The sequence below is a fragment of the Salvelinus alpinus genome, chromosome 15 (assembly GCF_045679555.1).
Source record: "Salvelinus alpinus chromosome 15, SLU_Salpinus.1, whole genome shotgun sequence".
Classification (NCBI taxonomy): domain Eukaryota; kingdom Metazoa; phylum Chordata; class Actinopteri; order Salmoniformes; family Salmonidae; genus Salvelinus; species Salvelinus alpinus.
This window is the reverse complement of record NC_092100.1, coordinates 12,894,958-12,917,329: the sequence shown is the minus strand read 5'-3', so window position 1 is coordinate 12,917,329 and position 22,372 is coordinate 12,894,958. Positions and strand designations below refer to the sequence as shown.

The window sequence follows — 22,372 nt, the reverse complement described above, 5'->3', positions numbered from 1 at the left end:
GTTGTCCTTGCACCACACGGTAAGGTCTCTGACCTCCTCCCTATAGGCTGTCTCGTCGTTGAACCTATATTAGTAATGATTAATACATTAGGAATAAACTATTTACTAATCCCATTATAAATGCTTTATTACGTGGAGTTATAATAAAGTGCTACACAAATAAATGTTAATTTACTGTGTAAAAATGCATTTGAAGGGATTTGGGAAAAGCAACCATGTAGGCTAAGGTGAAAGTATTTTTACAAAAATGCCCAAAATACCAAAGTCCTCACTCTCACATTGGCAATTCAATAACACTATGGCTATGAGCCTAAGTTAAGGATAAATGGAATCTAGCCAAAACAATGAAATAAAATGTTTGGCCTCGGCTAGAGGCTCATGCTCAAATAGTATGTAACATTATCATGAGTGGGTGGAGATGTTTCTGCAATCACTCAAGCTTCAAATACATAGCAACAGATGGCCAGTGGTAAACTGATTGGGGAAGCTGCGATTTACTTCCATTCAATCAGATTGGAATAAAACCGGGCTCAACCTTTGTGTATTGTTCTTGCGAAATGGAGAAAGAAATACAACATTGAATGTTGTATTTGGTTGTGGTGCCACTATTTGCTCCTTTTCTTGACATAAACTACATACAGTGCATTCGGAAAGTATTCAGACCCCTTTGCTTTTTCTACATTTTGTTACATTAGAGTCTTATTCTAAAATTGATTAAATCGTTTATTTCCCCTCATCAATCTACACACATAGCCCATAATGACAAAGCAAAAACAGGTTAAGATTTTTGCTAATTTATTTCAAAAATGTAACGGAAATATTACATTTACACAAGTATTCATATACTCAGTACTTTTTGAAGCACCTTTGGCAGCGATTACAGCCTTGAGTCTTCTTCTGTATGACGCTACAAGCTTGGGGGAGTTTCTCCCATTCTTCTCTGCAGATCCTCTCAAGCTCTGTTCATCATTCCCTCAATCTTGACTCCAAGTCCCTGCTGCTGAAAAACTTCCCAACAGCATGATGCCACCATGCTTCACCGTAGGGATGGTGCCAGGTTTCCTCCAGATGTGATAGTTGGCATTCAGGCCAAGGAGTTCAATCTTGGTTTCATCAGACCAGAGAATCTTGTTTTTCATGGTCTGAGTCTTTCAGTTTCCTTGTGGCCAACTCCAACCGGGCTGTCATGTGCCTTTTACTGAGAAGTGGCTTCGGCCTGGCCACCCTACCATAAAGGCCTGATTGGTGGAGTGTGCAGAGGATGGTTGAAGGTTCTCCCATCTCCACAGAGGAACTCTGGAGCTCTGTCAGAGTCACCATCTGGTTCTTGGTCACCTCCCTGGCCAAAGCCCTTCTCCCCAGATTGCTCAGTTTGGCCCTTCTCCCCTGATTGCTCAGTTTGGCCCTTCTCCCCTGATTGCTCAGTTTGGCCCTTCTCCCCTGATTGCTCCGTTTGGCCCTTCTCCCCTGATTGCTCAGTTTGGCCCTTCTCCCCTGATTGCTCAGTTTGGCCCTTCTCCCCTGATTGCTCAGTTTGGTTGGCTGGACAGCTCTAGGAAGAGTCTTGGTAGTTCCAAACTTGTTCCATTTGTATTGTGTGTAGATTGATGAGCAACATTCTTTATTTACTTCATTTTAGAATAAGGTTGTAACGTAACAAAATGTGGAAAAAAGGAAGGGTTCTGAATGCTTTCCGAAGACAGTGTAGGTACACTACAGGTGTTACACAATCTCCTGACTTGACATTTACTTCACGTAAAAAACCACTTGAATGAATATTCTGGTGGAAAAAATAAACTTCATAAAAATATTCATGTCTATACATCCCACGCGCACACACACACACTCCAAAAATGCTCATCCTAATATTTCTTAATTCCATTCTTTTATTTTTAGATTTGTGTGTATTGTTGTATATTGTTAGATTATTACTGCACTGTTGGAGCTAGGAACACAAGCATTTTTCTATACCCGCAATAATATCTGCTAAATATGTGCAAGCGACCAATACAATTTTATTCGATTTTGATTTGGCAACCATTAACATTTCATATATCTTCTCTGCTGTCATGGAAACCAAGAGTAAGCAATGTTGACTACATGCAGGATCCATATACAACTCAACAGTGGCAGCAAGAGGACAATCAAGGTATTGCATGTGTCCAAGTGCAGTCATTCACAGAAGACAAAAAGCAAGATACAGGTGATCCACAACTTTTAAATTAACAAAACTAATTATTTTACAACTCTGACCATTCAAATAAAACATTCAAAAATGTTTTACAGTCAAAAATACACACGTCCATTTCACAAATAACATCAAATGGTTAGATATGTAGTATATACGGCATGTAATAGAATAATGTTTGAAATATAATAATACCTTATGGATATTGTCATACATTAAAAGGTAGAGTGAGCTAAATGGCGTTGCCACAAGCCGCACAGATGATATTGTGATGAGCGAGATGCAAAATGCTCTTAGCTGTTGCAGAAATAACCACTGACTCTACCTTTAAGACTGATGGTCATGAAAGCTGCATGTCATAGGCTACGACAAATCCAAGGCACTCCCCTCTTTATATTGGGCATGTCCATGTAAAAAACGATGAGGTAAAGACTTGTTTTAAGGTGTATGAATCAACATTTTCTGCACCACTTATAACAAGAACATCTTCAGGCATTCAAAAACAATTAGGCTACCTGGGGGGCAGCGACTAGCCTAGTGGTTAAGTGCCAGTAACCGAAAAGTCGCTGGTTCAAATCCCCGAGCTGACTAGGTGAAAAACCTGTCAATGTGCCCTTGAGCAAGGCACTTAACCCTACTTGATCCTGTAAGTCACTCTGGATAAGAGCGTCTGCTAAATGATTAAAATGTAAATTACATGTACAAAACGGCCTCCATGATCGTGTCAATGTGGTTGTTGATGAAATACAATAATATTTATACAAATAATATACTTTAAACCAAAAAATCGACAGGATGGAAGCTCTCAAGGGAATGGGTTGGAACAAAAATCGACAGGATGGAAGCTCTCAAGGAACATGGTTGGAGAACCCTGTTTTATACAATACAAATACACTGACTGTCCAAAACAGTAAAAGTGCCAATATGTAACTTACATTAAAAGTGCCAATATGTAACTTTTTGTGCGACCTGACCAAATTCACATAGAAATGTGGGTTATAGACCTATCATTCAACTTGAAAACAAGTCTAAAAAGCAGTAGATATGTTCTATGCTTTCCATTCTTAAGTTTTATTTTTGCATTGTTTACATCTGGTTTTGTACACCAGCTTCAAAACAGCTGAAAATACAATATTTGGGTTATGGAAAATATATTTCACAGTGGTTAAATTGGTACAATGATTCTCTACACTGTACCATCTTATTTTGTCACATATATTAAAATTAGATTACCTATTAGAGTTTCGTCAAACAGGAAATGGCGGAGCGATTTCTGCATAGTGCAACTTTAACAATACCTTCCTAATATTGAATTGCCAGAAAAACAACTAGAATTGTTGCATCTCGTTATGTTGTTGTCCTCCGGTGGCTAGCTAGTTAGTTAGCTAAAATTGTCCCTTTCCTAAATTAGCCATGGATGGAGATAGGGATTTGGACTTGTGGTTTTACTTAAAGATGCACTATGCAGAAATCCCTCCGCCATTTCCTGGTTGTTAAAAGTCTAATAGTTCACCTAATTACAGTTTATGTGACAAAACAACGAGAATCATCTAAACCGCAGTGAAATATATTTTCCATAACCAAAAATATTTTCAGCTATTTGAAGCTGGTGTACAAAACCGAAAGTAAAAGACGCAAAAACCAAACTTAAGACCGGGAAGGCTAGAAATAGTGCACATAGAACAGATCTACTGCTTCTTAGACTTGATTTCAATGAGAATGATATATCTATAACTCCCATTTCTATGTAAATTTGGTTGGGACGCCCAAAAAGTTACATAATGCAGCTTTAATTCTCTGTACGGGCCAATGATTATAATGGTGATAATGATCCAACCATTAATTCATACATTGTGCCCCTGGCCTGAGAGAATGGAAGTTCAATATGTAACTAGATGTAGTAGACTAATGTTAACTAGCTGGCCTGGCGCATTGTTGCCCATGAAAGGAAGTTAAGCTAGCTAGCAAGCATTTTAGCCAGGTAGGCTAGGACAGCAAAAACTAAAAGCGTGAACTGAATGACAAAGTCATAGACCATTTCATGAACACGAAAGAAGATGATGGCATTGGCATTTCTCTACAAGTAGGGTGAGTCAACATGTTAATTCTACTTGCACGAATGAACGCACGCACGCACACACACAGACAGAGAGAAAGCAGAACCATGGACAGCCACATCACATTTAGCTTACGTTGATTGGACCAAATCGTTTTTGGTATCTTTTAGTTGTCACTGTATTAGACCAAGCAGAGGTGATTTGACTTGATGATGTTGAAATGTTGAAGTAGAAATGGTGCCTGGAATAGTGGAGGCAGCTCCTTATGTTAACTCTCTGTGGTTCTAAATCAATAGTTGTTCTGTAGTCCAAAAATGTCAGAAACATTAACTTGCTTGATTATGCTGTAGGTCATATAACTGTTTGCTACAAGCAATATGCTTTGTGGACTTCACCGGACAGAGGTTTCTCTCCGGTTTTGTGATGAAACAAAGGTGTGGTTGAATTTATTCTGCCACTATGTCTTCTTACTGTCTCGGCCTTAGGCCTATATAAGATAAGATATCTTATATATATATATATATTATATATCTGGATAAGAGCGTCTGCTAAATGACTTAAATGTAAATGTAAATGTATATATCACAGTGGCAAGGCATATGAACTAACAGGTTCTAGAGCAAACAACGCAATTATCACAACACACACAGTAGGTTGTAATATGGCTTTTGGGGGGGGGGGGGGGGCTTGGCTTCCCCAGTGGTTTTACCCATGCACCGCTACTGTAAGTAAATCTATTTAATCTGTAATGCATGCATGACTATAAGTCACTTTGGAAAAAAGTGTTTGCTAAATGGCATATTTTGCAATAAGAAAGCAGTATATTTTGTGTCTCCAGCCATGGGGTAGTCTCATCTACAGTCATCACCTTCTATCCACTAGCCAGTCAAAGTATGGGCTCGGTGTCATTCCAATTGACAATGGCATCTTTCCATCTAGGAAAACAAAACACATTAAACAGTCAAAGAGTGGACTATGGTAAATGCATGCAAATGTTGATATAATTTGATGTCGCTCTGGATAAGACTGTCTGCTAAATGACTAAAATGTACATACTGTACCATAAAGACATTGTACTACAAATGTTGTTCAAAGTATCACTTGCAATATAAATAGGCAGCATTATACACTGAGTGCACAAAACATTATGAACACCTGCTCTTTCCATGACATGAATCCAGGTGAAAGCTATGATCCATTACCGATGTCACTTGTTAAATCCACTTCAATCAGTGTAGATGAAGGGGAGGAGACAGGTTAAAGAAGGATTTTTAAGCCTTGAGACAATTGAGACATGGATTCTGTATGTGTGCCATTCAGAGGGTGAATGGGCCGGACAAAAGATTTAAAGTGCCTTTGAAAGGGGTATGGTAGTAGGTGTCAGGCGCCCCGGTTTGTGTCAAGAACTGCAGCGCTGCTGGGTTTTTCACGCTCAACAGTTTCCTGTGTTTATCAAGAACAGTCCACCACCCAAAGGACATCTAGCCAACGTGACACAACTGTGGGAAGCATTGGATTCAACATGGGGTGCAACTCAATATTGGGAAGGTGTTCCTAATGTTTGGTATACTCAGTATAAATCCTACAATGATAACACAGTTTTATTTGTCAGGCGCATTTCAAGATACCCAAGGACACTTTACATAAAAGTACATAAAAATTTAATCCTAGTGCAATTACAATCAATCAAGCGAAGTGGTTCAAGCTAACATAAGGAAATGTTTTAAGATGGTCATATCATGGATTATTTAGCTATTTTAGGACCCCTTTAGGTATATAAAAAAAAAGGATAAAGCCACACGTGTCCCGTGTGGCTCAGTTGGTAGAGCATGGCGCTTGCAACGCCAGGGTTGTGGGTTCATTCCCCACGGGGGGACCAGGATGAATATGTATGAACTTTCCAATTTGTAAGTCGCTCTGGATAAGAGCGTCTGCTAAATGACTTAAATGTAAATGTAAATGTAAAAACATTTGATAACATATTGACTTTGGCCTTTACTACTATAGCCCACAGAAACGCATTGAATAACACATTCATAAATGGCAAAAATGACAGTCCAAAAATAAGTGTCTGTCCTATATCTAGGAGTTATAAAAAAAGAAGAAAAAAATTATATATATACATATATATATACATATACACACATTTTTTTTTACACATATTTAAACACTTTATTGTGAGTAGGCACAAAACTAAGCTCCATACTTCCATTCATCTTTTTAATCCAGTACTGGTTACCTTCAGACAAGTCACTAGCATAAACTGATGGATTTTGATGGGAATGATTTGTATTATGTTACTTATATTTAAGCACCGGTGCATCAATAGACTCTAGGGGGTTTTAATGCATGTTTGAACAAGAAAAATGAACTGACTCACTTGGTCCGTATACAGTGTTCAAGAGGAGGAATGAGATCAGTGTCCATACCTTGGCAGCCAGCAGATTTTCCTGAGGTACCTACAACTGGACATAAATACAAGAATACAAACTCTTCATGAGGAACATTAACTTGATATTAACTTATGATTAGCGCTGTAAGTCATTAATTTTTCAAGTGAAATACATACGAGTGATACGTGAGATGAATGAATAGGGCATGATCATTTCACATCAATAACAGAGTTACCCAAAAAGTACATAAGAAAGGGATGCATCCGTGTTGAGTTCTCTAGCAGATCAAACCAACCCAGATCATCATCATCAATGATCCATACGTACAGACAGTTAGGCAGATTTCCTCCTGCTGATTGGCTAGGCCGTCGTAGTAGTACAGGTCAAACTCCCCGATCACACACTGGTCACTCAGCAGCTCCTGCACACCAAAGAGCACGCTGAAATGGCTCTCGCTGCACACCACCCAGATAGGGAACTTGGGAGTCTTCAGGTTGGAGCCAACCTTCAAAATGTATCAAACCATACATGATCATTAGAAACAAAAGGTATCTGGAAATAGTGCGTCTTGGTTGACTATAGACATCGATTGAGTCAAAAAGAGTTGACTAAAATATGCATTGTTGGTTAGTGTTTCTCTATGCTGCACATGTTACTAGCTAACTAGTTACTTCCGGTTCTAAAATAGTGCAGAAAGATTGATTAAAAAGGCACAATCTGTAATATTTTAGGGCTATTTTAACAGATGTCTGCATCCCAAAAAGAACCCTATTCCCTTTATAGTGCTCTACCTTTAACCATGATCCATAGGGTTACAATCAAAAGTAGTGCACTATATAGGGAATAGGGTTCCATTTGGGACACATATGATGTGTCATGTAACCATGTGTTTTTACCTTGCATATATTATAATGTTCAAATAAGGACAGCAGTCCAATGTCACTGCGACCTCTTATTCCCTTGAGAAGGGTCAGGTTTCCATTGCCTGAATCCAGCTCCATATTGTTGTTGAAGACATTGGACACAGCCTGTCCACACAGCAATAAATTGACCAGCTCCTATGGAGGAATAATAATAAACCAAAATAAATGTCTTGGTGGATTATGTTTAAATTCATACAGTAAACATACAGTATAACGTAAAACACTATATACCCAGCAGTATGTGAACACCCCTTCAAATGAGTGGATTCGGCTAGTTCAGCCACACGCGTTGCTGACAGGTGTATAAAATACAGCGCACAGCCATGCAATCTCCATAGACAAACAATGGCAGTAGAATGGCCTTACTGAAGAGCTCAGTGATTTTCAACGTGGCACCGTCATAGGATGCTACCTTTCCAACAAGTCAGTTTATAAAATTAGAGCTGCCCCGGTCAACTGTAAGTGCTGTTATTGTAAAATGTGAATGTCTAGGAGCAACAACGGCTCAACCGCGAAGTGGTAGTCTACACAAGCTCACAGAATGGGACCGCTGAGTGCTGAAGTTCATAAACATTGTCTGTCCTCAGATGCAACACTCCCTACCCGAGTTCCAAACTGCCTCTGGTAGCAAAATCAGCACAAGAACTGCTCGTCAGGAGCTTCATGAATTGGGTTTCCATAGCTGAGCAGCCGCACACAAGCCTAAGATCACCATATGCAATGCAAAGAGTTGGCTGGAATTGCGTAAAGTTAGCCGCCATTGGACTCTGATGCAGTGGAAAAGCGTTCTCCGGAGTGATGAATCACGATTTGGCGGATGCCAGGAGAATGCTACGTGCCCAAATGCGTAGTGCCAACTGTAAAGTTTGGTGGAGGAGAAATAATGGTCTGGGGCTGTTTTTCATGGTTCGGGCTACACCCCTTGGATCCAGTGAAGGGAAATCTTATTTCTACAGCATACAATGACATTATAGACGATTCTGTGCTTCCAACTTTGTGGCAACAGTTTGGGGAAGGCCCTTTCCTGTTTCAGCATGAGAATGCCACCGTGCACAAAGCGAGGTCCATACAGAAATGGTTTGTCAAGATTGGTCTGGAAGAACTTGACTGGCCTGCACAGATCCCTGACCTCAACCCCAATCGAACACCTTTGGGATGAATTGGAACGCCGACTGCGAGACAGGCCTAATCGCCCAATATCAGTGCCAGACCTCATTAATGCTCGTGGCTGAATGGAAGCAAGTCTCCGGAGCAATGTTCCAACATCTAGTGGAAAGCCTTCCCAGGAGAGTGGAGGCTGTTACAGCAGCAAAAGGGGGACCAACTCCATATTAATGCTCAGGATTTTGGAATGACATGTTGGACGATTAGGTGTCCACATACTTTTGGTCATTTAGTTTACAGTGCATTCAGAAAGCCTTCAGACCCCACATTTTCTTAGGTTACAGACTTATTCTAAAATTGATTAAATTAAACCTTTTTCTCATCAATCTACACACAATACCCCATAATGACAAAGAGAAAACAGGTTTTTAGAAATGTTTGTTCATTTATAAAAAATAAAAAAACAGAAATACTTTATTTACATAAGTATTCAGACCCTTTTGCTATGAGATTCGAAATTGAGCTCAGGTGTATCCTGTTTCCATGTCACAGCAAAGACCAAACCATGAGGTCGAAGGAATTGTCTAGAGAGCTCCGAGACAGGTTTGTTTTGAGGCACAGATCTGGGGAAGGGTACTAAAACATTTCTGAAGCATTGAAGGTCCCCAAGAACACAGTCGGCTCCATCATTCTTAAATAGAAGAAGTTTGAAATCACCAAGATTCTTCCTAGAGCTGGCCGACCGGCCAAACTGAGCAATCGGGGGAGAAGGGCCTTGGTCAGGGAGGAGACCAAGAACCCAATGGCCACACTTACAGAGCTCCAGAGTTCCTCTGATGAGATGAGAGAACCTTCCAGAAGGATAACCATCTCTGCAGCACTCCACCAATCAGGCCTTTATGGTAGAGTGGCCAGATGGAAGCCACTCCTCAGTAAAAGGCACATGACAGCCCACTTGGAGTCTGCCAAAAGGCAACTAAAAGACTCAGACCATGAGAAACAAGATTCTCTGGTCTGATGAAACCAAGATTGAAATCTTTGGCCTGAATGCCAAGTGTCACGTCTGGAGGAAACCTGGCATATTCCCTACGGTGATTCATGTTGGTGGCAGCATCATGCTGTGGGGATGTTTTTCTCTGGCAGGAACTGGGAGTCTAGTCAGGATCGAGGGAAAGATGAACGGAGCAAAGTACCAAGAGATCTTTGATGAAAACCTGCTCCAGAGTGCTCAGGATCTGCAGAGAATGGGAGAAACTCCCCAAACACAAGCTTGTAGCGTCACACCCAAGAAGACTCGAGACTGTAATCGCTGCCATAGGTGCTTTAACAAAGTACTGAGTAAAGGGTCTGAATACTTATGTAAATGTAATATATATATTTTTTAATTTGTAATACATTTCTAAAAACCTGTTTTTGCTTTGTCATTATGGGGTATTGTGTGTAGATTGATGAGGGGAAAAAAATATTTAATACATTTTAGAAGTCTGGCTCATCCTTGGGAGCAATTTCCAAACGTCTGAAGGTACCACGTTAATCTGTACACACAATAGTACGCAATAATAAACACCATGGAACCGTCATACCGCTCAGGAAGGAGACACGTTCTGTCTCCTAGAGATGAATGTACTTTGGTGCGAAAAGTGCAAATCAATCCCAGAACAACAGCAAACAACCTTGTGAAGATGCTGGAGGTACAAACAGGTACAAAAGTAAAACGAGTACTATATTGACATAACCTGAAAGGCCGCTCTGCAAGGAAGAAGCCACTGCTCCAAAACCGCCATAAAAAAAGCCAACCTACGGTTTGCAACTGCACATGGGGACAAAGATCATACTTTTTGGAGAAATGTCCTCTGGTCTGATGAAACAAAAATAGAACTGTTTGGCCATAATGACCATCGTTATGTTTGGAGGAAAAAGGGGGAGGCTTGCAAGCCGAAGAACACCATCCCAACCGTGAAGCACAGGGGTGGCGGCATCATGTTGTGGGGGTGCTTTGCTGCAGGAGGGACTGGTGCACTTCACAAAATAGATGGCATCATGAGGTAGGACAATTATGTGGATATATTGAAGCAACATCTCAAGACATCAGTCAGGAAGTTAAAGCTTGGTCCCAAATGGGTCTTCCAAATGGACAATGACCCCAAGCATACTTCCAAAGTTCTGGCAAAATGGCTTAACGACAACAAAGTCAAGATATTGGAGTGGCCATCACAAACCCTGACCTCAATCCTATAGAACATTTGTGGGCAGAACTGAAAAAGCGTGTACGAGCAAGGAGGCCTACAAACCTGACTCAGTTACACCAGCTCTGTCGGGAGGAATGGGCCAAAATTCACCCAACTTTTTGTGAGAAGCGTGTGGATGGCTACCCGTAACATTTGACCCAAGTTAAACAATTTAAAGGCAATGCTACCAAATACTAATTTAGTGTATGTATACATCTGACCCACTGGGAATGTGATGAAAGAAATAAAAGCTGAAATAAATCATTCTCTCTCCTATTATTCTGACATTTCACATTATTAAAATAAAGTGGCGATCCTAACTGACCTAAGACAGGGAATTTTTACTAGGATTAAATGTTAGTAATTGTGAAAAACTGAGTTCAAATGTATTTGGGTAAGGTGTATGTAAACTTCCAAATTCAACTGTAGGTGTCTATACAATATGTACTGCGATTCTATATGTATCACGATTCTATATGTATTGCGATTCGATGTTGCAATTTTAATGCGATTTGATGTTCCAAACATATTGCTCACTATATAAACATCCTCTCACTTTCATCTGCTTTTATTTTCAGCAAACTTAACATGTGTAAATATTTGTATGAACATAAAAAGATTCAACAACTAAGACATAAACTGAACAAGTCCAATTTGTAAGTCGCTCTGGATAAGAGCGTCTGCTAAATGACTTAAATGTAATGTAAATGTAAAAATGTAAGTTCCACAGACATGTGACTAACAGAAATTGAATAATGTGTCCCTGAACAAAGTGGGGGTCAAAATCAAAAGTAACAGTCAGCTGCATTAAGTACTGCAGTACATCTCCTCCTCATGGACTGCACCAGATTTGCCAGTTCTTGCTGTGAGATGTTACCCCACCTCTTCCACCAAGGCACCTGCAAGTTCCCGGACATTTCTGGGGGGAATGGCCCTAGCCCTCACAACAACAATTCTTATTTACAATGACAGCCTACACTGGCCAAACCCGGACGACGCTGGGCCAATTGTGCACCACCCTATGGGACTCCCAATCACAGCCGGTTGTGATACAGCCTGGATTTGAACCAGGGTGTCCGTAGTGACGCCTCTAGCACTGAGATGCAGTGCTTTAGACCGCTGTGCCACTCAGGAGCCAAAATAATACCCTATTCCCTACATAGTGCACTATACAGGGGATATGGTGCCATTTGACACATACACCCACCTGTGTGCAGTAGCCATGGGCTCCAATGAGTGTGGTGTTGGGGACATCCATATCCTCTCTAACCCTGAGGAAAATGGGGAACAGGATCACAACAGCTACTTTATATGGCATGCATGCATTTTCTGTCTGTTCATATGCGTTGAATGTACACTACCATCGTACCGGTCAATAGATCTGGAGAGAATAGCAGAGATGGTGAGCAATATACACCCTAAGGCTCCGGACTCAAACTACAAAGAAAGAAATCACCAGTTTAGTCAAGTGTGAGAAAAAGAATCGAACAGAAATATCTAACCGAAACCCTCAAAGTAGACAAGAGTGCATGCTTTGGCATTTGACATGGGCACATAAGGATATTGACTATATAATACATATAGAGTAATCTCACCTGTTGAATATGCTGTTCCACAAGCAACTGAAGGTCCTTTAGATTGTCAACATCAATACATGTAATCTATAACAAAAGAGTTTTAGGAAAGACGTTTGTCCAAATTGCATCAAAGATATCAAGAACCTCATCCTCAAACCTAGTTCATAACTGATGGTCACATTATTAAGATATCTGGGAACAATAATAATATAATTGGATTAGAGTAAATGTTTTAAAATGTTATAATTTCTCCTAGAAAAACACACTGTCTACATACTGTACAGTAGATGGCTGAAGCTAAGCAGGGTTGGTCCTGGTCTGTCCCTGGATGGGAGACCAGATGCTGTCTAACACCCCCCTTCCTCTGGTCTAAAATAAAATATCCCAATGCCCCAGGGCAGTGATTGGGGACATTGACCTGTGTAGGGTGCCGTCTTTCGGATGGGACGTTAAACTGGTGTCCTGACTTTCTGTGGTCACTAAAGATCCCATTGCAGAGTAGGGGTTTTAACCCCGGTGTCCTGGCTAAATTCCCAATCTGGCCCTCATACCATCAAGGCCACCTAACAATCGCCAGCTTCCAATTGGCTCATTCTTCCCCCCTCCTCTCCCCTGTAACTATTCCCCAGGTCGTTGTGAAAATAAGGGTAAAAAATAGATGACAAGAGGGTAGAGACTATCCCTAACATTACTGTACCTTTTCTAGTACTCCTTCAGATCTATGGTGTCCTGTAGGGGTGAAATGATTTCTTCCTGATGTTCTGAAAAACAACATTGGTAACAGAAAGGTTTATAAAAGGACAACCTTGGCTTACACCTTTTAAAACAAGGGTTGTATTCATTTGTGCACACAGTACCAAAACATTTTGCAACGGAAAACAATGGTTTCTTATTGGACAAGTTTGGGTAGTCCCTCCTTGTTTCAGTCCGTTTTCTGCCTAGTGAATACGACCCTGTATTTTCATGTTGACATTCTCTATAAAGTGGTTTTGATTCTGCTGGCTAGATCCCAACAAGGAACAGAGAGAGTTTATAACTTACATGGCGATGGTGGCTTTTTTCCCCTCCCCAGCCCTCCACAGGATCTCAGCAGTGGCTAACGTGAGGCACTTTGTTCTCACGGCACCAGAGGGTCTTAATCTCCTGGTGACAAAATGCCATGTGAAGTCATCTGAAGTCAAGACGTAATTAAATACTGGAACTTACAAAAAGTTCCATGACTTAATACTCACTGATGTAAATCAAGAAAGCACTCATTGATGTGAATTAATGGTTTGTGAAGAACATTTAATGTATCATAATAAAGTCTACGTCACAAATGGCACCCTATTCCTGATATAGTGCACTACATTTGACCAGAGACATTTGGGCCCTGGTCCAAAGTAGTGCGCTAAATATGGAATAGGATGCAATTTGGGACACAGCCTAGTACATGTGGGCAATCTGACAGAGAAACATGAATGAATGCTGTTCTTACTGGTGCCCTGCGTCGCTGCCGGTCCCCTCAAATAGAAGTTTCTGCAGAATACAAGCCTGGACTGAAGCCAGAACTCCACAAGGACCACCCTGGAAGGTCAATACAGTGACATTGCTAAATTACATGACCATAGACCTGAACATAACAACCAAGATAACCAATATTATCATGATTATAATGATTTGTTCCAAGGGATGGAGCTCTAGAGCCTAAATGCATCCCAAATTGGCACCCTATTCCCTACATAGTGCACTACTTTTGACCAGGACCCTATGGGCCATGTAGGACTCAGCTCCTGTGTGATTGATGTTTTAGTCTCTGCAGACTGGTACAACAACAGCATTTCAAAGGTGATCCAATCCTTCCTTCTTCTGAACAAGCCCATATCTCAGATCAGGTGTATTGGTCCTACCTTCTTCTGAACAAGCCCATATCTCAGATCAGGTGCATCGGAGAAAGTGAAGCTCTGACTCCTCCACTCGGCACTGAAACAACTGGTCCTGGAGCCAAGGATGAGCTCTTTCAGGGCCTGGTAAAAACACACAGACATCACAGGACATCACAGCATTTTAACTCAAACCAGGCAAAATATCTGAGCTTTAGTAATCGTGTATGGGTCCCAAATGGCACCCTATTCCCTAAATAGTGCACTACTTTTCATTCACGGAGGGCCCAGTGTCGGCCCTCCTTGGAAAGAATTTGACACATCTAAAAACCTACAATGGCAGTATGCTGGTCCATGGGTTGACTATCAGAAGTGGTTTGAGGCAAACTGGAGGAGTGGCAGGACACTCTGGAGAGCTCACGCAACTCCTCATCATCATCAATGTCATCTGCAACAAAGTACATGGTCCATGTCATCCAATACTGCAAAAGAGGTGTCATAATGATAACAATTATAGACATTGAGTGAATGTTGCATTCAGCTTGATAAAATGTAATAATTACCCAAAATCATCTCCGACATGTGCACATCAACATTTTGATTGGTCATTGATTTTGTTCTAAAAAAAATATACATCAGTAAAATAAATATATATTAAATAGGTTACAGTAAGAAATCAGAAATTCCCTAGTCAGTAAAATGCTTGAAGGAAACTCAAATCTACTTACTTGCTGGTCTTGTGCTTGTCTTTTCCTACTCTCTCAAACCCATAGCCATCTTGATCAAATCCTCTCCCCAGTGTGCTGCGCCGCGGCTGTTGGCTTTCTCTCATGGGGTCAGCAGTGGAGAGCTCTGTCAACCCTTTAACCATTCTCTGTGACTGGACAGTAGTCAACAGAGGCCCATCGCTGATGTTTTTGTGGTTTTCATCATTTGCCAGAAGAAGATTAGGGCCTCCCAACCGTCGAGTCTGACGTTTTCTATTCGATTCCTTAGAGAGAACACAATTCACATCAGAAAATAAGGGAACAAAGCGAGCTGTTAATTTGTATGTACCACAAGAGTCAGCTTAGTGAAGATCTTGTATCCATGACTATGAATATAACATCTCTCATAACAATACAGGGTCGTATTCATTCAGCACCAAACAGGGATCTGAGCTTGTCCAATAAAAAAACACTTTTAATTTTACGTTAAGAAGTGTTTTACTACAGTGTGTACGAATGAATACGACACAAGTTTCATTGAGTCAAACTGTACCTGGGGGGAACTAGCTATGGGACCTGCCATCATGCCTCGTCTGAGGCGGCTTGTTTTGTTCTTATGAGTACTCTCTGTGGTGACGACCGTGTTTTTGTCTGAAAAGGATTCCCTTTTAGCGCCGCTGTCATTGTCTAGGAAGGAGGGTACATGCTGTCGGTCCTGCTGGCCGTCTGAGGAAAGGCTATGGCTCCAGAAACTTCTCTGGGTAGTTGTTGGGGGAGTATCTGACACTTCAAATGATGATAATGTACCATGAGGTGGACAGACAACCTCTGAAAGTGACCTGGAACAGAAATAATTCACATCAAAATAAGCCTTTTGAAAATAACCTGACATGAGTCATATTTAGATGATTATGATGAAAACCTTGACATGTCAGTTTTGTTGAAAATAAATCTAGTAGTGTTCTCTTCTGCCCTGCTGTGGTCATACACTGTTGGTGTCAATATTGGAGACTTTGTCACCAACTTCTGTGTAGTTGATACGGTCTGGATGACATCAGTGTTGAAGACTGGCCTGTCCTCTTTATGTCCTTCAATGTGATGTCTTACAATGATTTCCAACATTGATTTCAGGGGACAGTCTTGGGCCTATCACGAAAACATAACAAGCAGCTGTGTGTTAATAAATGAAAGCTGGGGCACTTTACTTTCAATACTTTCAAACTCATCTGCCTCTTCTTTGATTAGGCTACCTTGTTGTTTTTATATAGACCTTCCAAATGAAGAATTTGTCGCAGATCGGATCTATTGTTGATGCTGCCATCTGTACGAGGATGCTCTTCATCCATGCAGGCAATCGTTCTCTTGAGTCCCTGTAGTGTGTGCAGGTAAACAAACATTGACTTAGCCTGTAACACAATCAGGCTAGCTAGCGAAATGTAATGTTTGCTACCTGTAAGTAATGTTTGCTACCTGTAAGGTATAGCTAACGTAAAGTTAAAACATCCAAGACGATATCAATACGTTGAACTGACTTGAAGTTGTTACTAATAATGCTACGTTAATGTCAAAGATCTGTGTTAATGTTCTCTGTCTGAAAAAACATCTTTACCCTCACAGATTGAACGGTGGTGTTTTCTACTGTAGCTAACGTTAGTAACGTTACTCAGCCAGTCTAGCCAGCTGAAAGATAGCGTTTTCATTTTATTCCAATTTGAAATGTGCACAGCTCTCCACCTACCTTCCGACTGAGAAATTCCCGCACAAGCGATGCAGCAACTTCTTCTACTCGTACAACCATAACTTGTGGCATGAACGACAAATTCCCCCACAAAAAAAGTATATTTAGCCAGTTAGCTACCTAACCAGCTAGCGACAGGCTACATACAGCACAGTATCACAGATAGAACAACGGTAATAATTGACAGTAATGGTCTGTTTCTATGGTTACAGTGCATGCGTGTTGCTGGGCCAAGAGAGGCTTCGTCATGCGTCATGCGTCATGCTTCCGCTTCCGCTTCTTCTTCTTCAATGTTTTATGGCAGACTATACCTATTGGTGTATTGCCGCCACCTACTGTAACGGGGGGCGGTTCATTCATCGACAGTATTCCTTGTAATGCCTCTGCAGAAAAGTCCCTGAGTCCCAAAAAACGCTCAGCCACACTCACAATGATGCCTATTTTCTAAAATGTCCTCTCTGTTTGCGCTGTGCAGTTGATAACCAAAGTAATACGTCCACCTTCGTGCAACATGTCAGGATCCCTCTGTTAACAAGGAACCATCTTGTGTCTTACTTCTTCAACTTCACTCCTTTCTTCCACTCTTCTCAATGCCTCCGGATAGGAGACATGCTGGACAGCCCTTATTCTTGCCACTTCCGTCTCCTTCACCTTAACAGGACACTTCAGAAATTTGGGTGCATGTTCACCACCACAATTGCAGCATTTAGGCTCAGCTGGCATATAATACTCCTACTGTCTACACCTGACACATGATAGTTTACATTTATCACACTGCATAGGTTTGGGCATGACGCCTCTCACAGGGAATATCATATAAACCAAATACACATGAGATGGGAGAGACGCTTCATCAAAAAACAATAGAATGGATGGAGTGGCTTCAGCACTCAATTTACCGTGCAGGTCAGTCATTGTGCACCAACCGCTTGATCCAAATCTTCAGGTACAGTACCAGTAAAAAGTTTGGACACACCTACTCATTCCAGTTTTTCCCCCAGTTTTTTTAAAAACGATTTTCTAAATTGTTGAATAATAATGAAGACATCAAAACTATTAAACAACACATATGGAATTATGTAGTAACCAAAAAAAAAGTGTTAAACAAGTCAAAATATATTTTATATTTGAGATTCTTCAAAGTAGCCACCCTTTGCCTTGATGACAGCTTTGCACACTCATAGCTCTGTTCAGGGCGGTCTTCAGAGAGGGGGGTGAGAGACTATTCCAACTCCAGCAGGGTGCCCAGACCCCTTCGGAGTATGCCCTCATCTTCCGGACTTTGGCAGCCTCCAGCGGACGAAAGGAGCGGATGCTCCACACCCTATCCTGAAGAGGAATGCTCGAGGAGGTCCAGAGGGGGTTGGCGTGCCGGGACGACAACCTTTCCTTGGACGCGCTCGCCGCGATGGCCATCCATCTGGACAACCTTCTTCGGGAGCGCTGGCGCACCACTCGCCTTTCGCCCTCCTCCTTTGGGTGTCCTAAGGCAGGACCTGAACCCATGGAGGTAGGGGACACACAACTCTCTGCGGCAGAGCGGTGTTGTCGAAGACAGCTGGGGCTTTGTTCCTATTGTGGCCAGGAGGGGCACCAGCTTCAGCAGTGTCTGGTGCATCCTAACCCGGGGTCCACAGGAGCAGAGGGGCGGCACCGTGATCATCCGTCTCCCGGGGTAGGCGTGATTATTCCATCATCGCTTTCCGCCAAACAATTCCTGGTTTCCATTTCACTGGCTGGCTGTCCCTCATGTGTTGTCTCTACAGCCGCAGGGAATTTCATCGACCAGGCCACCTCCCTGAACATTGTCGTGTCTTTGGCATCATTAAATTGAAGACTGTTATTTTATCAAATCAATTCTCTGTAATTATTATTATATGATTAAACTAATCATGTAAATGTAATTAACAAGGAAGTCGGGGCACCAAGGAAAATCTTCAGATTACAAAGTTATAATTTTCCTAATATAACTTTTCAGATATTTTAGTATCTGATCAATTAGTCATCTAATTAATGAATTATTCTTTACCTCACGTTAGTCTCATTCCAAACGTCGTAAATTGTTGGTTATCTGCACGAACCCATCCTTCACTATGAATCATCCATACATCAATTGTCTTAATCATTTATTTACTAACTAACTAAATAATCACAGAAATGCATAAACAAACAAACAGTAGATATAGTTACAAGGAAATGATAGGTGATGTTCCCTAGTGGGCTAAGCCGATATGGCGACTTGGTAGACAAAGGGAAGTGGGTGTGGACTGAGAAGGGTGGGAAAGACAAAAGAGTCACTACACAGTTGATAATTATATTGATTGAAATGCTAATCCTTTGCATATGAACGCTCACTCATTCCGGAATAATTGCAATTAATATATATTTATGCTCAGTGTGTCGTCGTGATCTCTGTTGGAATCATCTGTCTTTCTGTTGGAAAGTTCATCTGATCGACTCTGCTCCCATGAAGTATCTCGTGGTTAGAATGGATACTTCAGAGTCCCATTCAGAAATGCCTTTATAGAATAGATGTTTTGGCGGTTGTCAGTCTTCGCATTCAATGGTACATAATTCCTAGCTGCAGACTAGTAATCAGTATCGAAGAGTTGCTCTTATTCTGTTGGAATCGATAGTCTCAGAGTTTCAACAGCCATTACAACCTTAGCTTATACTGAGATTCTTGTGGTCTCTACTCAACCTTAGCTCCCTCAGCTGACCGAGATAGGCATGGTCTGAAGGGAATACCTTCAGGTGGGAGTTATATTCGTAACAGTAGAAAAGGACTGTCCCATCATGCCAGATCAATATCTGTGCACATGGGGCGGGCCAATGACTTAGTTAAACTTTAAAGGGAATACAATTCTCTCACATTAACGGTTTAAAATCACATTACACAATTTCACAAATAGTTTCATCTTTACTCATTCATTTTATACAATAATTAGATGCAAGCCTCATAACGGAGGCTCCTGTATAAACAGAGTTATGGTAATGTGGCTGTATTGTCTTTCCTGAGGTCACAATCATGAAACAAAACGGACCGGTCGTAGCTGGTTTCTCCACCGACCGTTTACACATACTCCAAAACATGGATATTGTTCAGTTCTCAAGTTCTGTGATGTAGAAGAAATTCCTTTGTACTACTGTGAAGCTTTCTCTCTATATACTGCATGAGGGAGAGAGTCTCCTCCAGGAATATATGACCTGAGATAACAAAACCTGGGTGTAAGAGGGAGAGAGAGGGGGAAGGCACTCGCTATACCCAAAGAGGGCCACGTCATGACAACATCGTCTCGTACCCGCTCTCCTCTCCTTGGATAAACGACCATTGGGATCCGGCACAATCACGCACATCACAGCACCACTCACCCTCACCGTTGGATCCATGCACCAAGAAAGCCTTCCCTTCCTCATCATCACTGCACCGTACACTAAGCCATCCTCAGCCTCCCGTGGCTCCAACGTCATGACCCCACCATCTCCCCACCACGTCGGTTGAGAGTTCTGTGGTTGCCTTCCAGCCCGACATCCCAGAGGTTTACCAGGATTTCCGTTAAGTTTTCTCCAAGACCCGCGACACCTGTCCGCCCATTCACCTCCCCTGCATCGGCAGGCTTCTTCTTCGTGGCCAAGAAGGACGGAGGTCTATATCTGTGCATTGTTTACAGAGGCCTCAATTACATCACCACCAGGTACTGCTACCCTCTTCTGGTGCCGGCCGCTATCGACCAGCTCCGCGGTGCCCGTTTTGTTTTACTAAACTGGACCTGCAAAGTGCCTACGATCTGATCCGCATCCGGGAGGGGGATGAATGGAACCTTCAGTATGATGTATGGCCACTACGAGTACTTGGTGATGCCTTATAGATTAGCCAGTGCTCCGTCGGTATTCCAGGCATTCATGAACGAGGTGTTCCGGGACATGCTCGGGCGCCAGGTGGTCATGTATATCGACATCCTGGTCTACTCGGCTACCTTGGAGGATCACATCGCCCACGTCCAAGTAGTCCTGGGATACCTACTGGAGAACTGTCTGTAAGTGAAAGCGAAAAGTGCCAGTTCCATCAGGTAGCTGTCTTCTTGATTAACCGGATCAGCCCGCAAGGAGTGACGGTGGATGAGAGGAAGGTCGAGGCAGTCAGGTCATGGCAAGTCACAACCACTGCAAAGGGGCTACAATGTTTTTGGGGGTTTGCCAAATTCTACCGCTGCTTCATTAAAAACTTTGGCTCCATTGCCTCTCTCCTCAAGGGTGGTCCCCGTAAGTTGGTGTGGAGTCCTGCAACCGATGAGGCCTTCCGTCTACTGAAGGGGTGTTTCACCTCCTCCCCGTTGCTGAAAGACCCAGATCCTACGCTGCCCTTCGTGGTGAAGGTGGACGCTTTTGAAGTGGGCATGGGGGCCGTCCTGTGCCAACGCCAAGGTAACCCACAGAAATTGTATCCATGTGCCTACTACTCACCAACAATCGGAACCTGGAGTACATATGGACAGGGAGATGGCTGAACCCGCACCAAGCAAGGTGGGCCCATGTCTTTACTAGATTTACCTTCACCCTGTCATATCGCCCAGGTTCAAAGAACATCAAAGCCGATGCCCTGTTCCGTCAACACGATTCAGGAGATGTTCCTGTCCTGAATGTGCCCATCATTCCACCCTCCCGAGTCATTGCCCCCGTGCTTTGGGATGTAGACATGGACATCCGCCAGGCTCTGGAGAGGGAACCCACGCCTGCTACCTGCTTTCCGGTGCGCACCTACGTCCCCACGGGGGTAAGGGATCGGCTGTTGACCTGGGTGCACACATCCCTCGCCGCTGGACGCCCAGGTATCACCCGCACCATTCAATCCATTACCACCATGTACTGTCGGCCTACCTTGGCGCAGGACGTCGCCCGCTATGTCAACTGCTGCTCCGTACATGCCCAAACCAAATCTCCCCGGCACGCTCCAGCATGGAAACTCCTTCCCTTTCCCGTACCTCAGCGGCCTTGGTCCCATCTGTCCATAAATTTTGTTACTGATCTTACCCCATCTGATGGTTCCACCGCTATTATGGTTGTTATGGACAGATTGTCAAAATCCTGCCGTTTTATCCCTCTCTCTGGTCTCACTACCGCTCTCCAGGTCGCTGAGGCACTGTTTCAGCAGGTCTTCCGGAACTATGGTCTTCCGGAGGACTTAGTCTCTGACGGTGGCCTTAGTCTCTGACGGTGGCCTCCAATTCACGTTGTGGGTATGGAGAGCCTTCATGGAGAAGCTGGGGGCCACGGCCAGCCTCACATCTGTGTACCGGCCTCAGTCCAACGGGCAGGTGGATAGGATCAACTAGGAGCTAGGGAAATATCGGGGACACCAGACCTGGTTTTCATAGCTGATTTTGATAAAGTACGACTGGAGTTTTTATATAAATGCCTAGAATATTTAAATTTGGGGGAATCTCTTATAAAATGGGTTAAAATTATGTATAGTAACCCTAGGTGTAAAATAGTAAATAATGGCTACATCTCAGAAAGTTTTTAACTATCCAGAGCAGTAAAACAAGGTTGTCCGCTATCGGCATATCTATTTATTATTGCCATTGAAATGTTAGC

The 22,372-nt window shown here is 42.4% G+C and overlaps 1 protein-coding gene across 5 annotated transcripts; it reads right to left on the bottom strand.

Moving 5' to 3' along the window:
• Positions 1–1,868: 1,868 nt before the first annotated feature.
• Positions 1,869–17,032, bottom strand: mindy4 (MINDY lysine 48 deubiquitinase 4). Of its 5 annotated transcripts, none has more exons than XM_071342539.1 (18): positions 16,778–17,032; positions 16,290–16,409; positions 15,962–16,185; positions 15,593–15,878; positions 15,061–15,323; positions 14,896–14,951; positions 14,668–14,780; positions 14,360–14,476; positions 13,948–14,036; positions 13,512–13,613; positions 13,168–13,231; positions 12,489–12,554; positions 12,263–12,330; positions 12,101–12,164; positions 7,535–7,696; positions 6,966–7,143; positions 6,675–6,710; positions 1,869–5,180 (listed from the first exon to the last, which is right to left on the bottom strand). In XM_071342539.1, the coding sequence occupies exons 1-18, from the start codon at positions 16,847–16,849 to the stop codon at positions 5,110–5,112; spliced, it is 2,151 nt and encodes a 716-aa protein (XP_071198640.1). In that variant the 5' UTR covers positions 16,850–17,032; the 3' UTR covers positions 1,869–5,109. The 5 variants fall into 5 exon arrangements, with proteins under 5 accessions (XP_071198640.1, XP_071198639.1, XP_071198641.1 ...); XM_071342538.1 differs by having other exon boundaries at positions 6,626–6,710; positions 16,778–17,031; XM_071342540.1 differs by having other exon boundaries at positions 6,626–6,710; positions 16,028–16,185; positions 16,778–17,031.
• Positions 17,033–22,372: the final 5,340 nt, after the last annotated feature.

Coding starts and splice junctions, on each gene's coding strand:
- mindy4 (XM_071342538.1), bottom strand. CDS start 16,849: ATGCCACAAGTTATGGTTGTACGAGTAGAAGAAGTTGCTGCATCGCTT. Junction 14,477..14,667: donor TGGACCAGCATACTGCCATT/GTAGGTTTTTAG, acceptor TGTTTTTACCAG/GCCCTGAAAGAGCTCATCCT. Junction 12,331..12,488: donor TGGAACAGCATATTCAACAG/GTGAGATTACTC, acceptor CTTTCTTTGTAG/TTTGAGTCCGGAGCCTTAGG.